At 42.1% G+C, this 18238-nt stretch overlaps 2 protein-coding genes across 3 annotated transcripts; one reads left to right on the forward strand and one right to left on the reverse strand.

The window, feature by feature from the left end:
• The first annotated feature begins 680 nt into the window (after positions 1 to 680).
• Positions 681 to 4475, forward strand: LOC132374343 (putative olfactory receptor 2I1). The gene is given in 2 exon segments (XM_059937946.1): positions 681 to 744; positions 3550 to 4475. Coding segments are annotated over 2 exon segments (990 nt in total).
• A 1175-nt stretch (positions 4476 to 5650) lies between these two features.
• On the reverse strand, positions 5651 to 8411 carry UBD (ubiquitin D). Of its 2 annotated transcripts, XR_009506007.1 has the most exons (3): positions 8343 to 8409; positions 7407 to 7533; positions 6679 to 6767 (listed from the first exon to the last, which is right to left on the reverse strand). XR_009506007.1 is itself a non-coding variant. In XM_059940714.1 (2 exons), the coding sequence occupies exons 1-2, from the start codon at positions 8358 to 8360 to the stop codon at positions 6297 to 6299; spliced, it is 489 nt and encodes a 162-aa protein (XP_059796697.1). In that variant the 5' UTR covers positions 8361 to 8411; the 3' UTR covers positions 5651 to 6296. The 2 variants fall into 2 exon arrangements, 1 of the variants encoding a protein (XP_059796697.1); XM_059940714.1 differs by lacking the exon at positions 7407 to 7533 and having other exon boundaries at positions 5651 to 6767; positions 8343 to 8411.
• Positions 8412 to 18238: the final 9827 nt, after the last annotated feature.

Consider the following 18238-nt stretch of genomic DNA (forward strand, 5'->3'; position numbering starts at 1 on the left):
GTGTGGTGACTATAGTTAACAACATTGTACTGAATACTTAAAAGCTGCTATGAGAGTAGATTTTTAATGTTCTTACCATAACAACAACAAAATGATAATTATGTGAGATGAAGAATGTGCTAACTAACCTCAGTGTGATAAACACTTGACGATACATAGATGTATGAAATCATGACTTTGTATATCTTACATTTACACAGTGTTATACGTCAAATATATCTCAATAAAACTGGACAGAAAATTTAAAAATGAAGTTAGTGGTCATGAATGTAAAGTGAAACTTCTCGGCATGACTGTGGCCTTTTCTCCGTCCACGATCAGCTGAACGAATGTAGGGATAGGATAGGATCTGAGGTGGATTTCAGCAGGAACGTTGATAGTATGTGCACAAAGGACTAATTACAGTGACTGACCAGGGAATCTAAGCCGGATAGAGAGAGGAGTGAAGATGTGAGGGAGGTGAAGGACAGTGATAAATGTTCAGATGGCTACTGAGGAAGGAACTGAGAGGACACAGTATCATCTCCGTGGATACTGAATTCACTGAGAATCGTGATGGTAGCCGCACTGGAGTGAGTGAGCGTGAGCCAGGGACAAAACTCTTCAAGGAATAAAGGGGAGCAAAGGGAGTGAGGTGGGGGATGACAGCAACAAGGGGGTTAGGGGGCAAAGCTGATGACATGAGAATCAAAGCTGCATTCAAAACTGGGGATGACATCATCGAATCTACAGCATCTCGCACAGGTAAGGGTTGCTACCCATGTTTTACAGATGAGAATCACTGAGGTTAAACAGCTGGCTTAAGGTCACTCAGCAGAGGATGCAATCCTAAACCAGTTAAGAATTAAGAGTAGCAATGATGTGAGAAGGAATTGTGCTGCCTCTGGCTTCCACACACTGCCAGGGACACTCTATCCGAAAGGGCCTTTCCCTCCAGAAATTTCCCTTCCCTACCCTGAGGGAGCTCTCTCTGGACACCTCCATACAAAGGGCTAATTATGGGAGAGGGACATAGATTCCCCAGAGCTCCATCCTCTCTTCTAAATAACAGAAATTGTTGATTTCCTGGCTCTCTCTCTAGTAGAGGCTCATCAACACCCTTTCTCATTCTCTACAACTGCTTTGCCCATCCCACGTTGTCTTCTCGAGGTACCTGCCCTGATCTCAGGCACCGGTTCCAGAAATCAACAGCCATGTGATTGGGCCTTTCTTTCATCCCTTCCACTGTCATTTCAAACCCAGAGAATCCAGAGCAGGAGCAAGAGACCAACTTCTCATCTGGAAACTGAAGGCCTAGATATCAGTGCCAGAGAATAAGACATGAAGGTAGACTTATTACCACATTGCACTTTTAAAAAGTGGTCTTATGGAAGAGGGGCACATTCTAGAATATGAAATGATGTGTAGGGACACGTTATAGAATATTTTTTACAACAGATTTGGTTTCTGGATGCTTTAGGGGGATTATGGGGTGTTTGGGTATGTGTACAAATGTGTCTGAGCTATGTGTTTGGGTATTTGTGTGTACATGCAGTAAAGATGTCTGTGCAATTTGATCACTGTGTGCTTGTTTTCAGGATTTGGTAGGTTTGCCTAAGAATGACTTAAGACTTGCCTGGCTGAACTGGTGTGTGTCTATGTAAGCAGAGAATTAGAAAATTTGACTCTTTGTAACTCAACATCTCTAGCACCATTGGACCATAAGCCTGAATGTCAACTCTCCTACTTTATTCATCTCCAGTATGACTATAAAATTATCCAGAAATAAAGGTCAATCTTTGTATGTAGTTTTATCCATCACAGTCCCTAGCATAATTAGAGCCTGGTTCATAAAAAAAAAGAAAAGAAAGAAAAAGAAGCAAGGATCCCAGAATTAATCAGATTGGGGTTGAAATCCTGAGAGGCATTTACAAACCATGAGAATTTGGGCAAGTTATTTAACTTCAATTACCCTCCTATCCTACTGTATAAAATAGGAGTATTATCTATTTTTTCACATGAGTTAACATATGAAAAGGGGTATATATGTACATACCAGTTCTGTCCTTAAGTAGTGTAGGAACCCTCTAAAAGCCTGTTTCCTGATGTGAAATAGTGATAATAGTTAACATTTATTCAACGTCTACTATGTGTCAGGAACTGTTCTAAGAGCTTTACCCGTTGGAGCTACTTAATCAATTCTATTTTCATATGAGGAAACTGAGGCACAGAGAGGTTAAGCAACATTGCCCAAGGTTGTTCAGCTAAGAAATGGCAGAAGCAAGAATGGAACTTAGGCGATCTGACTCCTGAACCCTTATTTTTCATCACGACATTAATACTTGTTCTGCCTAATGAAGATAAAACGAGAGAACCATATAAACATAATGTTTTCTTAGGGGGAAGAGAGTTCCTTCCTGACAAATAAAAAATTAGGGGATGATGAGTTTTAAATTAAGAACAGTGAAAATGATGTTTAAAACAAGCTATCTGTATAATCATACCCATCAGGAACCATGTAGTAGAAAGCTTTCTATGTGACTTTTATCCATCACATCAACCATGATGGTTTTTGTACCATCAGGAAATGTGATTGAGCATCACTATCAAGGGTTAAAAAGCTTCTGCATCCACTTTTCATTTGTTTGAAAAATATTTATTAAAATTAGAGCCAGGAGGACATGCAGGAACCTTGGAGGTTATAGAGTACAAAATCCTCCTACTACACATGAAAAAATTGAGGCAAAGGGAAATGAAGTGACTTCCCCATATCAAATCACTAGTCAAAGGCAGTTATGCTAGGTGGAACTCAGGTCCCCTGACTTTCATTTTACCCAGATCACTCTGGATTTAAAGGCTGGTACACATGTGCCAATCTTTGTTGCTCATGATCATCACACTAGATAGTAAGCAGAAGGGGCATGGACATTAGAAGCAGCCTAGAAGAGAGATTCACCACAGATTAAAATTCAGTAGTCAGCAGTATAATGGATTGTATTAATAGAGGTAGAGCACCTGAAACAAAGAAGGAGATAGTTCTGCTCTACCAAGTGTTGGTTATATCAAACCTGGAGTACTGCGTGTAATTTTGGGCACTAAACATTGCAAACAAAGAGGAGGGAGGCTCAGAGTGAAATCTGTCTTCAAATACCTGAAGGGTTATCATGTGGGACGAAGATTAGATTTCTACTTTTACCATAGGACTCCTTCCAGAAGCAGCTGAAAGAGTACTGATTTCTAAATCAAACAGGCCTTTTAGTACAAGTCCACGGGGTCACTCACTAGCTATGGCCTTGGGATGCTTTACCCTTTTGAGCCCAAGTTTGTTCATCTATAGGATGGAGATTCTATCTTCCTCATAGAATTTTCTGGTAAATATATCAACTAGGGTATACTAATATAAACTACGGGCTCAGATCTGAAAATTGAGCTTCCAGTAGATACATAAGCATTGTGTCTGCTGCCATCCCTTCTCCCACCCCACGCCCACTGGCGCGGGTTTTCCTTTGCTTGGAAGGGTAACATCACCCTTTCGTGAAGCATATATCGTCCTTCCAAACATTCTGCGAGTTTTCCCGCTTTAGGCCAACCACAGCGCAGAGGAGCGCTTCCTCCTGCTGGGTTTCTCCGACTGGCCCTCCCTGCAACCTGTCCTCTTCGCCCTTGTCCTCCTCGGCTACCTCCTGACTCTGACGGGCAGCTCGGCGCTAGTGCAGCTGGCGGTACTCGATCCGCGCCTGCACACGCCCATGTACTACTTCCTCTGCCACCCGGCCCTGGTGGACGCGGGCTTCACCACGAGCGTGGGGCCACCGCTGCTGGCCGACCTGCGCGGCCGGGCGCTGTGGCGGGAGCTCGGCCCCCGCCTCGCCCAGCTGTGCGCGTCGCTGGCGCGGGACTCGGCCGAGTGCGTCCTGCCGGCGGTGATGGCTCTGGACCGCGCGGCCGCCGTGTGCCGCCCGCCGCGCCTCCGCCGCTCGCTGGCCCGCGCCTCCTGGCTCGGCGGCCTCACCAACTCTGCGGCGCAAACGGCGCTGCTGGCGGCTCGGCCGCTGTGCGCGCCCCGCCGGGTGGACCACTTCATCTGCGCGCTGCCCAAGCTGGCCTGCGGCGGCGGCGGCCGAGACTCCGCCGAGCGCCAGATGTTTGCTGCCCGCGTGGTCATCCTGCTGGCGCCGTCCGCCGTCATCCTGGCCTCCTGGGGCGCCGTGGCCCGCGCTGTATGGGGCATGAGGACCGGAGGGAGCCGCAGGAAAGCGGTGGGCACCTGTGGGTCCCACCTGACAGCCGTCTGCCTGTTCTGTGGCTCAGCCATCTACACCTACGTGCAACCCACTCACAGCTACAACCAACAGCGGGGCAAGTTCATTTCGCTTTTCTACACTGTAATCACACCCGCCCTCAACCCACTCATCTACACCCTCAGGAATAAGGAAGTGAAGGGGGCAGCGAGGAGGGTCCTGGGGAGTCTTCGGAGAGGGCAAGCTAGACAGTGAGTAAGTCAGGGAGGGAAGGAAGTGTTACCCCAGGGCCCAAGGCGGGAAATGCCCACTGGAAAGTCAGTCAGTTTAGCCTTCAGGCTGCTCATTTCTGTATGAGAATCTGCAAGATTTGTCCTTACGGAGTCCATGGTTAATGGGGGAGATCCCTTCCTCCCATCAGGAAAGGTTCGTGTGCTGTAGGGAAAATCCCATTTATACGTGCAGGTCTAGTGAGGGGGGAAATGGCCTTCAGGCTTTCTCCTAGGCTGCTGAAAAAAAGTAAGTTTGATTTTGGGAGGACCTTCCCCATCCTCAGGGGATTCTATAACCACCCGTCAAGAGTCCATATGCTGGTACGATGATGTATGACGGATTCCAGTCTGATGGAAGAGAGCGTGGAAGACCCCATGGTGTCTGCCATCAGACATATCCCTACGTGACAATAAAATCATAGACTCTACCCTGTAGGAGGCCCCATCCAAAAGAAGAAGCCATGGTCTCTTGTCTCGAGGAATCAGTCCAACCCAATGCCCACCTATGCAGTTAAATAGTGCCCACCTCAGAGCAGTTCACTCATAACTGTAATAAGCAACACCTATAAGTGTGGTTTGTGCTGAGCAGGGTTAAGTTCAGGAACCTCTTCTGCAGGAAGTGGTTCTTGAGCAAGTTATAAAGAAGAGACCGGACTAGTGGAGAAGAGGGTGGACATGTTTCAGGTTGTAAGAAAAACATACATGTGATCAGGAAGGAGACATGAGGGTGAGATGGAGGAGTAAACGAAGGGAGAAAGATGGAGGAAGCAGAGAGAAAAAAGCTCCACTAGCCAGAACTTGGACAGAGCGTTGGGGTCAACCCAGAAACAAATCCTTACCCCCCTCACCCAACCCAGAGAAGACCTGCTAGACCCTAAGGCAGGCAGGACAGAGACTGGTCCACAATCCCCCAACTTTCAGAAAGTCCGTTCCCACCTAAAGCATATCTATTCCCAAGGAGCCCCACAAGAGACATAAAGTCTCTAGATCCCCAAGGTGAACATCTTGCCATGCCCACCGTTGTCCCCAGAAATAAGAATGGTTTAACTGGATGTGAGAAATAGAGAGAGTAAGAAGGGGCACAATGCCAAGTTTCATTTCATAACAAATAGCTTTCATTAAGGAGAGGTAGTTTAATTGAATTCCTAAATTGTTTATTAATATGATTGTAGTCATGTCACAGTAAATAATTCACTTCGTAATAGACCATTTCACTATTCTCTGTAAGTAGAAAGTCAATTTGGCTCAACGATTATTCAGTGATATGATAGAAGAAGCACTGAGCTAAACATAGATGCCAACACAGTAACTAGAAGAAAGTGGGAGTAGCTGATTCACTTTGCTGTGCAGCAGAAACTAATACAACATTGTAAAGCACTATACTCCAATTAAAGAAAAAAAAAAAAAAAGGAGAAGAAGAAGAAGAAGATTGATCACAACCTAAAACATACTATCTTGTTGGCTGGGAAAGGAAATAGGAGTTTTTCTATGAGTCAGAGGGAACCAGGGAAGGATTAAACTGCAAGCTGGTTTTGAAAGCTGTCTCTAACAGGCCTTCAAATTCTAATATATTATATCTATATATAATATGTTATACAAAATTTTGCCAATTATTCAATCATGTTAGAATGAAAGAAGCAATGAGTTAGAAATATCCTACATTCTTCCTCGCCAGTCCACTCCAAGACTTCTCTTGCTATTCATCTTTCTCATTAATTTTGGGAAATTTTCAAAGGGTGTGGCTAGTAAGGAGCAAAAGGAAATAAGGCCTTTTGCTCCTGATATCACTCCATCCCCAGGGTGGTCACCCCCCAACGCAAGGGTACGTCAGGAAGAGTAAATGGCCCTTTTTGATGCCATAATCTGCCATGATCTTCCCATCTTCCAGTTTCTTTCCATTGCAAGTCACAACCTGCTTCTTAGGGGGTATGGCAGTCTTTGTCTCGATCATCTCTTTCACCTGGGCCACTGAGCTGGACCTTCGCACCTGGAGGTGGTGCCTCTGCCCCTCATTACCGGACTCCACCAATTCCAAGGGCAGCTCCTCATCACTGGGCTTCACCACCTTCAGGGTGAGGTGAATGGTCATCTCCTTGTCGATGCCATACGATGACAGCGTTCTCTGGGGCTTTAGGGTCTTTGAGCCCAGCAGGAGGACCTGGTCATGCACGGGAACCTTGGTCTTAGACCGGACATGTTCATTGATGTTCTTCACTCTGCCTTCTGAGTGGACAGTGAAGGTCATTAATTCCCATCTCTGAGAATGGACGTTCACCTGGACAACAAAGACCAAGAGACAGTTGCCTAGAAGGCCTGCCACCTTTTGCGCCCTTCGTGCCCCCTCCTTCATTACTCTGACCCTTCACTTCGTGTCTGGTCCTCCTGGTCCGTTACAACAACCTGTACCCCTCCCTTTTTTGAAACTTCTCTTTTGAAATTTCCAGGTCATAATGCAAGAAAACCAGTCTTATTCCTTTGTAACCATACCTCTTATCCATCCCAAAATGTTATCAACGACTTCCCACCTTATTTACCTGTCTCCTATCCAGATAAAGTTTGTCAAATGTCAAAAACTGAATACAACTAGAAAGCAACCAGAAATGTACACCAGAATCTAAAAACACCTCTCAAAGAGAATTTCCAAGGCTTGATGGCCTAACGGAATACCCACGTGGCTGTCCTCCATGACTATGACTACTTTACATGGAAACCCTGTTTAGGACACATCTTCTCTGTACTGTCAGTACTTTTTAAAAAAATAACAACTAGCTTATTTTAATGACCCTATGTTCAGTATCACTTGTCCATATGTATTTTCTGTGTTTTTATATCTACCTATTATAGACTATGATCTCCTCCTTTAATCCCATCAGGGCCCCACTCACAGAAAGTAGGGAGTATATCTAAGTCTTACTTCAATAATCTGAACACGGGGAATCTCCCCCTGTCTTGTCACTGGAAAGTCTCGGAGGACCTCTTTCAGGCTTCATTCAAAAATATCTTCCCGGGCTTCCTTGGTGGCGCAGTGGTTGAGAATCTGCCTGCCAATGCAGGGGACACGGGTTCGAGCCCTGGTCTGGGAAGATCCCACACGCCGCGGAGCAACTAGGCCCGTGAGCCACAACTACTGAGCCTGCACGTCTGGAGCCTGTGCTCCGCAACAAGAGAGGCCGCGATAGTGAGAGGCCCGCGCACCGCGATAAAGAGTGGCCCTCGCTTGCCGCAACTGGAGAAAGCCCTCGCACAGAAACGAAGACCCAACACAGCCAAAAATAAATAAATAAATAATTAAAAAAAAAAAAATCTTCCCAATCTAGATGCCACAGACATTTCTTCACTGAACTCTCACTATTCTGTGCTAAGCATTGCCCTCATTCCAAGTTCTTTCTGTAGAGCATATATTCTTACATAAGGCAATGTATCAGGGCATTAACAACTTAAATGAATTCTGTGAACCTCTCTTTTGGGAAGAGAAGGAAGCTTAAGAGCCCTGGACCCCTAAACAGGATAAGGGAGAAAGGGATCAAGACAATATTTCCATAATTTCAAGTCTTGCCAGCCCTGCAGAGCACAAAGCCCACTCCCACTTCCTACCATGTACCCACCCAACAGTGGCCAGTGCAAGGTCTCAACAAAAGAGAACTCAGGAGCCAAACGACCTGGTTCTCTACATGGAAACCTTCCTCACATTCGGTAGGTATCAATGCCTCTCTCATCCCCTTCCAGATGCCTTCCCAGCCACCCCACCTACCCAGCACTCTCCCTCATCCATTCCTGAGAGCTCTCCCGTATCTCGGAGGTGCTCTCCCTTTCTCCATCCCCCCATCCCCATTATCCAATCCCAAGTTACACAGAGCTTGGCAGCCATCTCTGCAATCAGGGACGCAGAATCAGGAGACAGAGAAAAGGTCCTGGCCTCCAGTTTATATAAGCAGCTAAGAAGGAAATCCCCTGCCTGACGGCTGTGCTTATCAAGCTTTCCTGTACCATTTGTTCTCATAAGGTCTCCTCAATTTACTTTCACTTTTGCTACAGCAGAGTCAGTAAACAAAAATACCTTCTGATCAAGCACTTCTCCCCACAACCAATCCATTTGCCCTCCCTGTTCCAAATATGGCATGGTCCTTCTCTGCTGAGAAGTTTTCCCTGATTAACAACCCACCACTCCCAGTCCCGATTTATGACTTCCCAGCCTGCAGTCCTGGACCCTCACCGGCTTGAAGACCTTTAAAGCTTGTGGTCTCCCCTGCTGCTTTTAAGAGCCCCCCAGTAGTGAGAGACCTTCCTGAGGACAAGGGCGCCTGGGAGAGGACGGTAAGAGTCAGTGTGGAGCGATGTGACCAGCAGCAGACTGTTCACACTAGCCTGGCGGAATGTGTGACGCGCGCCTGGAGGAGACATAGGATACGTAACCCTGGACTGAGAAGAGACGTGAGTTCCAGTGCCGGGGACGCCACTCACTAAATTAACTTGAGCAAGTCTGTTCACCTTCCTAGATGTTGGTGTTCTGGTCTATAAAATGATATGATCAGAGAGAATTCCTAAGTATATTCCAGGCTCAGAAAACTTTGTTTATAAAATGTCCTTTACAAAGAACTTTAGATTCCTGGGTCTTGAGCTTCCTAGCACTCTTCCTACCCTGTCTGAGAATGTGCAAAGCAAATCCACTACTTGAGAACAATCCAAATCCCACAATCAAATGCTGACTCCCATCCTCCACACACAAAACAAACACACATCCCTTTCACAGCACAGTGCTTCTATCTCCTCACCTTTACTCCTGGACACTCACTAGTGTGATCTCAGAGATACCTAAAGAGCTACTTACTCCCTGGCTCTGGAGATTTGGATTGGGACAAAAAGGAAGTACATAGGCTGTGTGTGCTCAGGGCGTTTTCTTGATCATTCTGATCTCCTAATATACCAGTCCCAGGGACGCCACTCACTAAGTTAACTTGAGCAAATCTGTTCACCTCCCTAGATGTTGGTTTTCTGATCTATAAAATGATATGATCAGAGAGAATTCCTAAGTGTATTCCAGGCTCAGAAAACTTTGTTTAATCCCTGCCCTCTCCGAAAGTCTCAGGACATCGTCACAAAACCCACTTTTAAAACATCGTTTATTAAAAGTGCTTCAAATGTTTTCAAAGTAAAAGGCCTGTAAAAATGCCAAGTTGTCATCTTTGCTGTGTTTTCAGTGGCCATTTACTGTACCTTCACTGACTGACAAATTTCAAATGAGCCCATTTTAATACAGGGGTTTCCATCCTGGAGAACCGGGTTTTACAGAAGTGCCTACACAGAGTAACGGGGTCCAAGAGCTCATTCCACTATTTGAACAAGCTTAACATTAAGTCATGTTCTCCGATTTGAAGCTCTTATTAGGCAGTTAATAAAATTGGTAAAACAAATTATTATTTAAATGTACTTTGTGGGGTAGACATACTTTTGTAAACAGAATGAATATGAAGGGGGAAGGATGCAACCTGATGGAATAGACTGGAAACCTTGACCTGCTGTTCTCCCTTCAGATATCTCTCCAGGTTCTCTGATTAGAAAACCAGATTGTGACCTTTGGTTGCTGCACGGTAGAAAAGGGCTGCCCTGCGTCCAATGTCCAGCAGGATCCAGGGACTCTGCAACATCACCAGTGGCCAAATAGAAGATGTCAGATCAGGTTGAGGGCGACAGGGAAGTGAAACCCCAACAGGAGGACAAGGATGAGAAAGCAGGTCTGGAAAGAGAAAGAAAAAGCTGTACACAGCAGACTTGAGTAAACTGCTTCAATTTTCAAATTTTATTTACACCTATTACTTTCTTAGGTCTCTGTGTCATTTCTGGAAAGAGAAGAGGGAGAGTAAATGGTTAAAGCTTCTTATAATTAAGTCTCTCTCTTCTCACTCCCTTTCTCTCACCGCGTGGCATGAGGGACCTGAGAGAGAAAGGAAAGCAGAGGATGCAACGAGCCTTGGGATGAATGAAAGCAAGCAGAGTTTAGGGGTCTCTGTGTAGGCAGGAGTATCCCTGGGTGGCAGGCCCTGCCTGGCCCAGCCCGTGCTTCCCCACTGGGCAGAGGTGAACAAAGAGCCTCGAGTGCAGGGGTCAGAGCCCGGAGGAAGATCGCAGCCTGGTGCCAAGGGAGAGGAGAACTGCTCTCCCAAGACTGTGAGTGAGGAAAGACTACACTGCGAGGCAATTCCGCAGGGCAGTAGAGAAACTGCCCACTGGATCTGGGGATTTCCAGCCTAGAGTTACTCCAGGGCAAGCCAGGGATTTTCCCGGGGAAAACTAATTCAGGAGATTCCCTCCCCAGATAGGATCTGGATTCTGAGAAAGGATATCCTTTCAAGGAACGAGAATAACAAATCTGGACTCTGATCTCTCTTTTCCCTCCAGCGGGAGGGCTGTTCCAAACCCCCAACGCCCCTTTGCTGACTACAGCTTCCTCTTGGGACCTGACAACTCTTTGCTTCTCTCCACAGTGTCAATCTGATTTATTTTTTCTCCCTGGGTCACAATACACTTTTTCAGAAGCAAAAAGATCTCTTTTCATTTGCCCCTCTAACAAATTCAGAAAACAGCCAAGGTCAAAGAGCATTTTGTGGAGATTTTGGTGGTTATAAAACAAATGTCTCAGATATCTAAAGCCTCCCAGCTTGGCACTAGCTGATGGGGTGGTCTAGGGCTAGTCACGGCCCCCACTGAGGCCTCCTGGAGCAGAAGCCTTGTTTCCATCTCTTTCATAATGCCCATGAGAGAGTTCGTAAAACTGCTTTGGGATCAGGAATATTGCTTCAGAAATGCCAACCAAACTCAATCAAAATGCAACTGTGAATTCTTATTTAATGTTGGTTGGGGGAAAAGTTTGTCCACTCTCAAAGAAGGATAATTTGGAAAATACATGTCAAAATCAAACATGGACATGCCAAACTAAAACAACCCAAATACCTTTCCATAATAGGGGAATAGATAACTGAACTGTAGAATACCATCAGAAATAAAAATGGATGGGTTATACCTGCAAGCAATGATATGGATGGATATGCCACATACAGATTGATTGGAAAAAAAACAAGACCAAGGAGACTACAGAAAAGTATGATACTTTTCATAACTCTTCAAAACAAGCAAAACTAAAAAGAGATAAGCTACATTGAAATTCAGAGTATGTTTGTTTTTTAAATAAATGAAGCCCAATCTAAATGCTGATAGGAGTAACTTGAAGATTTTCAATAGGGAATAAGGCATTTAAGAACCCTCTGATACCTCATCCTGTCATATTTAGAGTCTAAAGTTTAACTTTGGGAACTTAATGTTTGGTGAAACAACTTACTGAATGTCACTAATGTATGTGACATTCAGTAATGTCACTAATGTATGTGACATTCTTATTACTTAATTGAGAGATGTAATGTGTATTCACTCTATTAAAGGTAAAATAATGTTATGATCTAAAACATGAATGTTCTAAAGGGAAATCAATACAAGCAAAACTGAACAATATAGTGTTTAGGACCATATATGTGTGCCATCAAGCTGTCATAAAAATGTAAAAACCATGAGTGTTGATTATGACAAAATTATGCTTTAGAGTTTACATATCTTACATGTATTCTTTTGTGGTACCAAAACTGGTGACAAAAATATAATTTTAAAAATGTCATCTACATATCCGAAACCCAGCAATTCCACTTTAGGAATTTATTCTATTAGTATACTCATATATGTATGAAATAAGATATGTACAAGCCTATTCATGTGATATTATTTGTAATCAAAAAAATGGAAACAACATTTATCAATAAAGAATAAATGAAGGTGTATATAGTGGAATTAACTGAAAAAATCAAGTTACAAAATGTCTAATATTCTGATATTTAAAAAGATAAATATATACACATATGCTGAAATATGCATACAATATCTCTGGGAGGAAAGAAACTGTATTGCCTAAGGAACTGGAATGGGAAGGAGATTTACTTATTACGTGCCTTGTCCTGTTGTTATGTTTTTAGTTTTGCATTGTCAACTAAAAAAATATATTCACAACCTAAAAGTTCAGGGTTATGTTTTATACAGGGGACATACTGAGGACCGCAAACCCAGGAGACTTTCTCAAGTAACCTTGAGAAAACTGCTCTGAGGAGGCAAGGAGGGAGCTAGGATATATAGGAATTTTGCAACAAAGGGCAGGTAGTAGGAACAAAAGAGTACTGTTAATAAAAGAAAACTAGGGATCTCAAGTTAAGGAATTTAGTGCTTTTCTATGTATGGGAGGATGCAGGAGTCTGGGCTCACTGATATCATTCCTTTGATATGCACCTCAGTTACCTGGGGCCAATATCCTGTGTTTTCTCATCCTGAGTTCCCTCAGATCTCACCTTTGGGAGTGGCTGCAGTCTGATGGCTGCTACATGGCAGATATTCTTTGTTTCCTTCCTGAGTTCCCTCTGGGCTCACCTCTACTGCAATCACTGATGACTGTGACATCATTAGTTTTCTGATATGGCAGGCAATATTTTATTTCTCAGCAATCTGTGTATGTTTTATCTATTCAATAGCAAAAGGGTGGCGGGCAGAGGAAGGGAGTAAAGGGAGGGGTATGTATCTTTTTTATGCTGTCATTGGCTCAGGACAGAACTGGCTATAACATATGCACCAATGGGAACCAATTTCTATGCTCATCACTAGTTGCCAAGCAAATAGCCATGAAAAGCTAGTGCTATAATAGGTTAACTGTCAGGACCCTGTGCCTTCCCTACTCCCAAACACACAACATCCACTAATATTTTACATACCCCAAAACTTGGAAAGATTAATAATATACTCTATAATATTATCTGAAATCAAAGGAATTTAAAATTAGCTAAAATCAGAGGCCAAACCTAACCAAAATAAACCAAAAAATATATATAACTCAGGGATAGTCACTGAGCCTAGATCTTGTGTCTGATGGCAATGTGTGAAAACTGACTAAATCGACAAAATAACTGGAGTAGCTAATGCACTAGGAGGTGTGGGGTGGTGTGTGGGCCAGTGGCCCACATCCACTTTGCAGCAGTCAGGCCTTCCTGGAAAAAATTCAGGCTCTGCTTCCTACTTTTTATGCAAGTTATTTAACCATCCTGAAGCTTAGTACTTTCTTCTGTAAGTTGGGGATTTCACTTAGGATTAGGTTCTGCTAATCCTTAACACATATCTAAAAATATTTGGCTTCAAAAAGATAGAAGTGGCTTCAAAATCCAGAGGTAGAAGACTCAGAGCCAGTATGATAGTTCTGTTCCACAAAAAAACTCAGGACCACACTCCTTTGAACTCTGCTATTCTTAGGATACGGTCCACATTTTTGTGGTCCAAAATGGTATCTAGTGCTCCAGCCATTACATCATTATTCCAGGATATGACAGAACTGATGAAAGAAGATGGCCAAAGAGAGGGCTTCAATAGTATTTTAAGAAAGGCTCCAGGAAACAGCCAGAGGGGATTTCTCCTACATCCCATTGCCTAGCATCTTACAACCACATGAAGCTGAAAGGGAGGTTGTGAAATCGTTTTTACTCTGAGTAGGCATAACCTATCTGAAATAATATGGGAGGAGGGAGAACTACTACTAGGGAATAATGAGCAGTCTATGGTATAATAGGAAAAACGGTATCTACATCACATGACAGTTATGATGATTAAATGAGATTTCATAATTGGTTAGGCTTTCGCTAATCTACAGAATTAAGACCAGAAAGTGGAAATAGAAATGAGGCAAATTTTAACACAGAATAGCCCCGTAAAAATATAAAGTATAAAAAAAAATGGAATGGATAAAGCAACTATACTCTAATAAAAATTAATTATAAAAAAAGTGGAATGGGAAAAAATGGCCCGAGACGATTCAAAAAGTGGTGAGTTATAAGGGGATTTTGGTGTATCAAAGGAAGATTAAGGGGCTTCCCTGGTGGCACAGTGGTTGAGAATCTGCCTGCCAATGCAGGGAACACCGGTTCGAGCCCTGGTCTGGGAGGATCCCACATGCCGCTGAGCAACTGGGCCCGTGAACCACAATTGCTGAGCCTGCGCGTCTGGAGCCTGTGCTTCGCAACGGGAGAGGCCACGATGATGAGAGGTCCGCGCACCACGATGAAGAGTGGCCCCCACTTGCCACAACTAGAGAGGGCCCTCGCACAGAAACGAAGACCCAACACAGCCATAAATAAATAAATAAATAAATAAAAATTAAACTTAAAAAAAAAAATGAAGATTAAACATTAACTCAAATGGCTCTTCCACCCTTGGGCTTCTAGAATTCACTCTTTCTACACTGTAGTCCAACACGGAGAGAAAAAAAAAATCTTTTTTCATCAGAAAATTTACAACAAACAAAGGCAGTATGCTGCACTAGACTAACTCTCCGGCCAATAACAATGATAAATTCTGTAAAAGTAAAATATGGATAATAACTGTTTGAAGTCAGTGGGAGTGATCAAAAGCAAAGAGAAACTGGAGGGCATTTGACCCTTTGAAAAAGAGAGCTATCCTACCTGGAAATTAAGGAGGAGAAATCCCAGGAAGGAGGAAACTGCAAAGGTACAAACCCAAAAACTAGATAAGAACTCCTCTCAAATCTTTGGCTGACCAGTAACCTAGAGATGTACAGAACAAGCTTTTAGAGTCCAGGAACAAATCTCTAACCTAGAGATTATCATATTAAGTGAAGTAAGTCAGACAGAGAAAGACAAATATCATGATATCACTTATATGTGGAATCTAAAGTATGATACAAATGAATTTATTTACAAAACAGAAATAGACTCACAGACATAGAAAAGGGGAAAGCAGAGCGGGGAGATAAATTAGGAGTTTGGTATTAACATATACACACTACTATATGTAAAATAGATAACCAACAAAGACCTACTGTATAGCTCAGGGAACTATATCCAATATCTTGTAATAACCTATAATGGAAAAGAATCTTAATGAGAATATATATATATATATATATATATATATATATATATATATATATACACACACATATATATATATGTATATATATATATATATATGTTCAGCTAAATATATGTGTATATATATATATATATATTCATCCATTATATATAGCTGAATCACTTTGCTGTACACCTGAAACTAACACAACATTGTAAATTAACTATACTTCAGTTTAAAACATGGTTAAAGAAGACAAAAATTCCAGATTTATATAAGGTTGTTGGTTGCACAACTTTGTCACTACTTTTACAAATAAAGAAAATCAACAATAAATAAATAGGAGAAAAGGAATAGTTTTTCCTTGCAATAGAATTCAAAATAACAAATAGAAAGAATGATGGAAATAGAAATTTTCCATTAGGCAAACATCTCAGAAATAACTGTTGTAGTCAAGAATCATTTGTGGATGCTAAAATTGGTGGGCAACAGGGTGGTGGTGGTGTGATGAATTGGGAGATTGGGATTGACATGTATACACTAATATGTATAAAATAGATAACTAATAAGAACCTGCTGTATAAAAAAATAAATAAAATTCTAAAATTCAAAAAAAAATTTAAAAATAAAAAATAAAATTGGTGGGCAACAGTACAATGAGAAAAAAGATATTTGCATAATCTAAACACATCTCCCACAGGATACGTATTTATTATAAATAGTAATTTTATAGTGGAGAAATCTGACAAGTATCACCTTAACTCAATGACCAAAGTGATCATCACTAGTAATAAGACATTTCAAAATCACATACATCATGATTTTATCCCTGAGAAGGACAGCACTAGTAATAGAAAGGAATTTCCTCAATCTTCTAAAGTGTATCTACAGAAAAACCCATAAGCCAACATCATACTTAATGAAGAAATACTGTCCCATAAGATCAGGAAGAAATCAAGGTACTAGCCAGGCAAACAAGGAAAAAAAGTAGAAATAACACCCATAAAGATTTGAGGGATGGGGAGGGTGGGAGGGAGGGAGATGCAAGAGGGAAGAGAAATGGGAACATATTGTATATGTATAACTGATTCACTTTGTTATAAAGCAGAAGCTAACACACTATTGTAAGGCAATTATACTTCAATAAAGATGTTTAAAAAAAAAAAAAAAGATTTGAAAGAAAAAGCAAAAATATTTTATTCACAGATGAAACTATTTTTATGTAGAAAATCATAATTGTTTGCAGAGAACCTCCTAATGAATCTACAAAACAGCTATTAGCCTAACAAGTACATTTAGCAAGATCACAAGATATAAGGTCAATATACAAAAAAAAAAATCAATTGTATTTTACATAACAGTAATGAACAATTGGAAAATTAACAATTTCAATATAATATACAATAATACAAAAAATAACCCTTAAGGATGAATTTAATCAAGATATGCAAGTCTACTACACTAAAAACTATAAAATGTTAGTGAGAGAAATTAAAGAAGCAGGGTTTTTTTAATGGAAAGATAGCCTTGTTCAGGATTACAAGTCTTAATATTGTTAAGATATCAATTCTTCCTCAAATTGATCTCTAGGCTCATTGCCATATTAATAAAGATTACAGCAGTCTTTTGTAGAAATGAGCAAGCTGATTCTAAAATGTATATGGGCATTCAAAAGTCTTAGAGGAGCCAAACCATCAATGCCTGTAACTTATAAGAGAAGTAATAGTAAAAATGACTTGAATAAAAAACACATCAGGACCAATAAGTACATGACAAGACAGTCAACGTCATTAATCATCATGCAGAAAATTAAAACTTCTATGAGACAGCACTTCACACCCAGTAGAATGCCTGAAACAGAAATACAGACAACACCAAGGATCACCAAGGATATGGAATAACTGGAATTCTCTACATTGCTGATGGGAGTGTAAATGGCACAGCCACGTTGGAAAACAGTTTAGCAGTTTCTTATAAACAGATGCTTATCATACAACCCTAATATTTCATTCCTAAGTGTCCACACAAAGAACTGTTTGCAAACGTTCATAGCAGCTTTTTTCATAGCTGCAAGCAACTCAAATGTCCATCAACAGGTGAATGGATAAACAAATTGTCATGTATTCATACGTGGAATATTGTTAGCAATAAAATGGAACAGACTAGGGGGATTTCCCTGGTGGTCCAGCAGTTAAGACTCTGCGCTCCCAAAGCAGGGGGCCCGGGTTCGATCCCTTGTCAGGGAACTAGATCCCACATGCATGCCACAACTAAGGAGCCCACCTGCCGCAACTGAGACCCGGTGCAACCAAATAAATAAATAAATAAATATTTTTTTAAAAAGGAAGCTTCCCTGGTGGCACAGTGGTTAAGAATCTGCCTGCCAATGCAGGGGACACGGGTTTGAGCCCTGGTCCGGGAAGATTCCCACATGCCGCGGAGCAACTAAGCCCGTGCACCACAACTACTGAGCCTATGTGCCACAACTACTGAAGCCCGCGCACCTAGAGCCCGTGCTCCGCAGCAAGAGAAGCCACAGCAATGAGAAGCCCTTGCACTGCAACGAAGAGTAGCCCCCGCTCGCCACAACTAGAGAAAGCCCACGCGCAGAAACGAAGACCCAACGCAGCCAAAAATTAAAAAAAATTTTAAAAAGAATATAATAAGTACTCAATAATTGTTTGCTGAATTAATTAATCCATATTTTATATCGGCTTTCTTTGCCTTCAGCCAGTAAGTCTGAGGTACGTGTAAAACTTCATCTGTCTTTCAGCACATTCATGGTTTCCTCCATTCTACTAGACA

Source organism: Balaenoptera ricei, chromosome 11 (genome assembly GCF_028023285.1).
Source record: "Balaenoptera ricei isolate mBalRic1 chromosome 11, mBalRic1.hap2, whole genome shotgun sequence".
Classification (NCBI taxonomy): domain Eukaryota; kingdom Metazoa; phylum Chordata; class Mammalia; order Artiodactyla; family Balaenopteridae; genus Balaenoptera; species Balaenoptera ricei.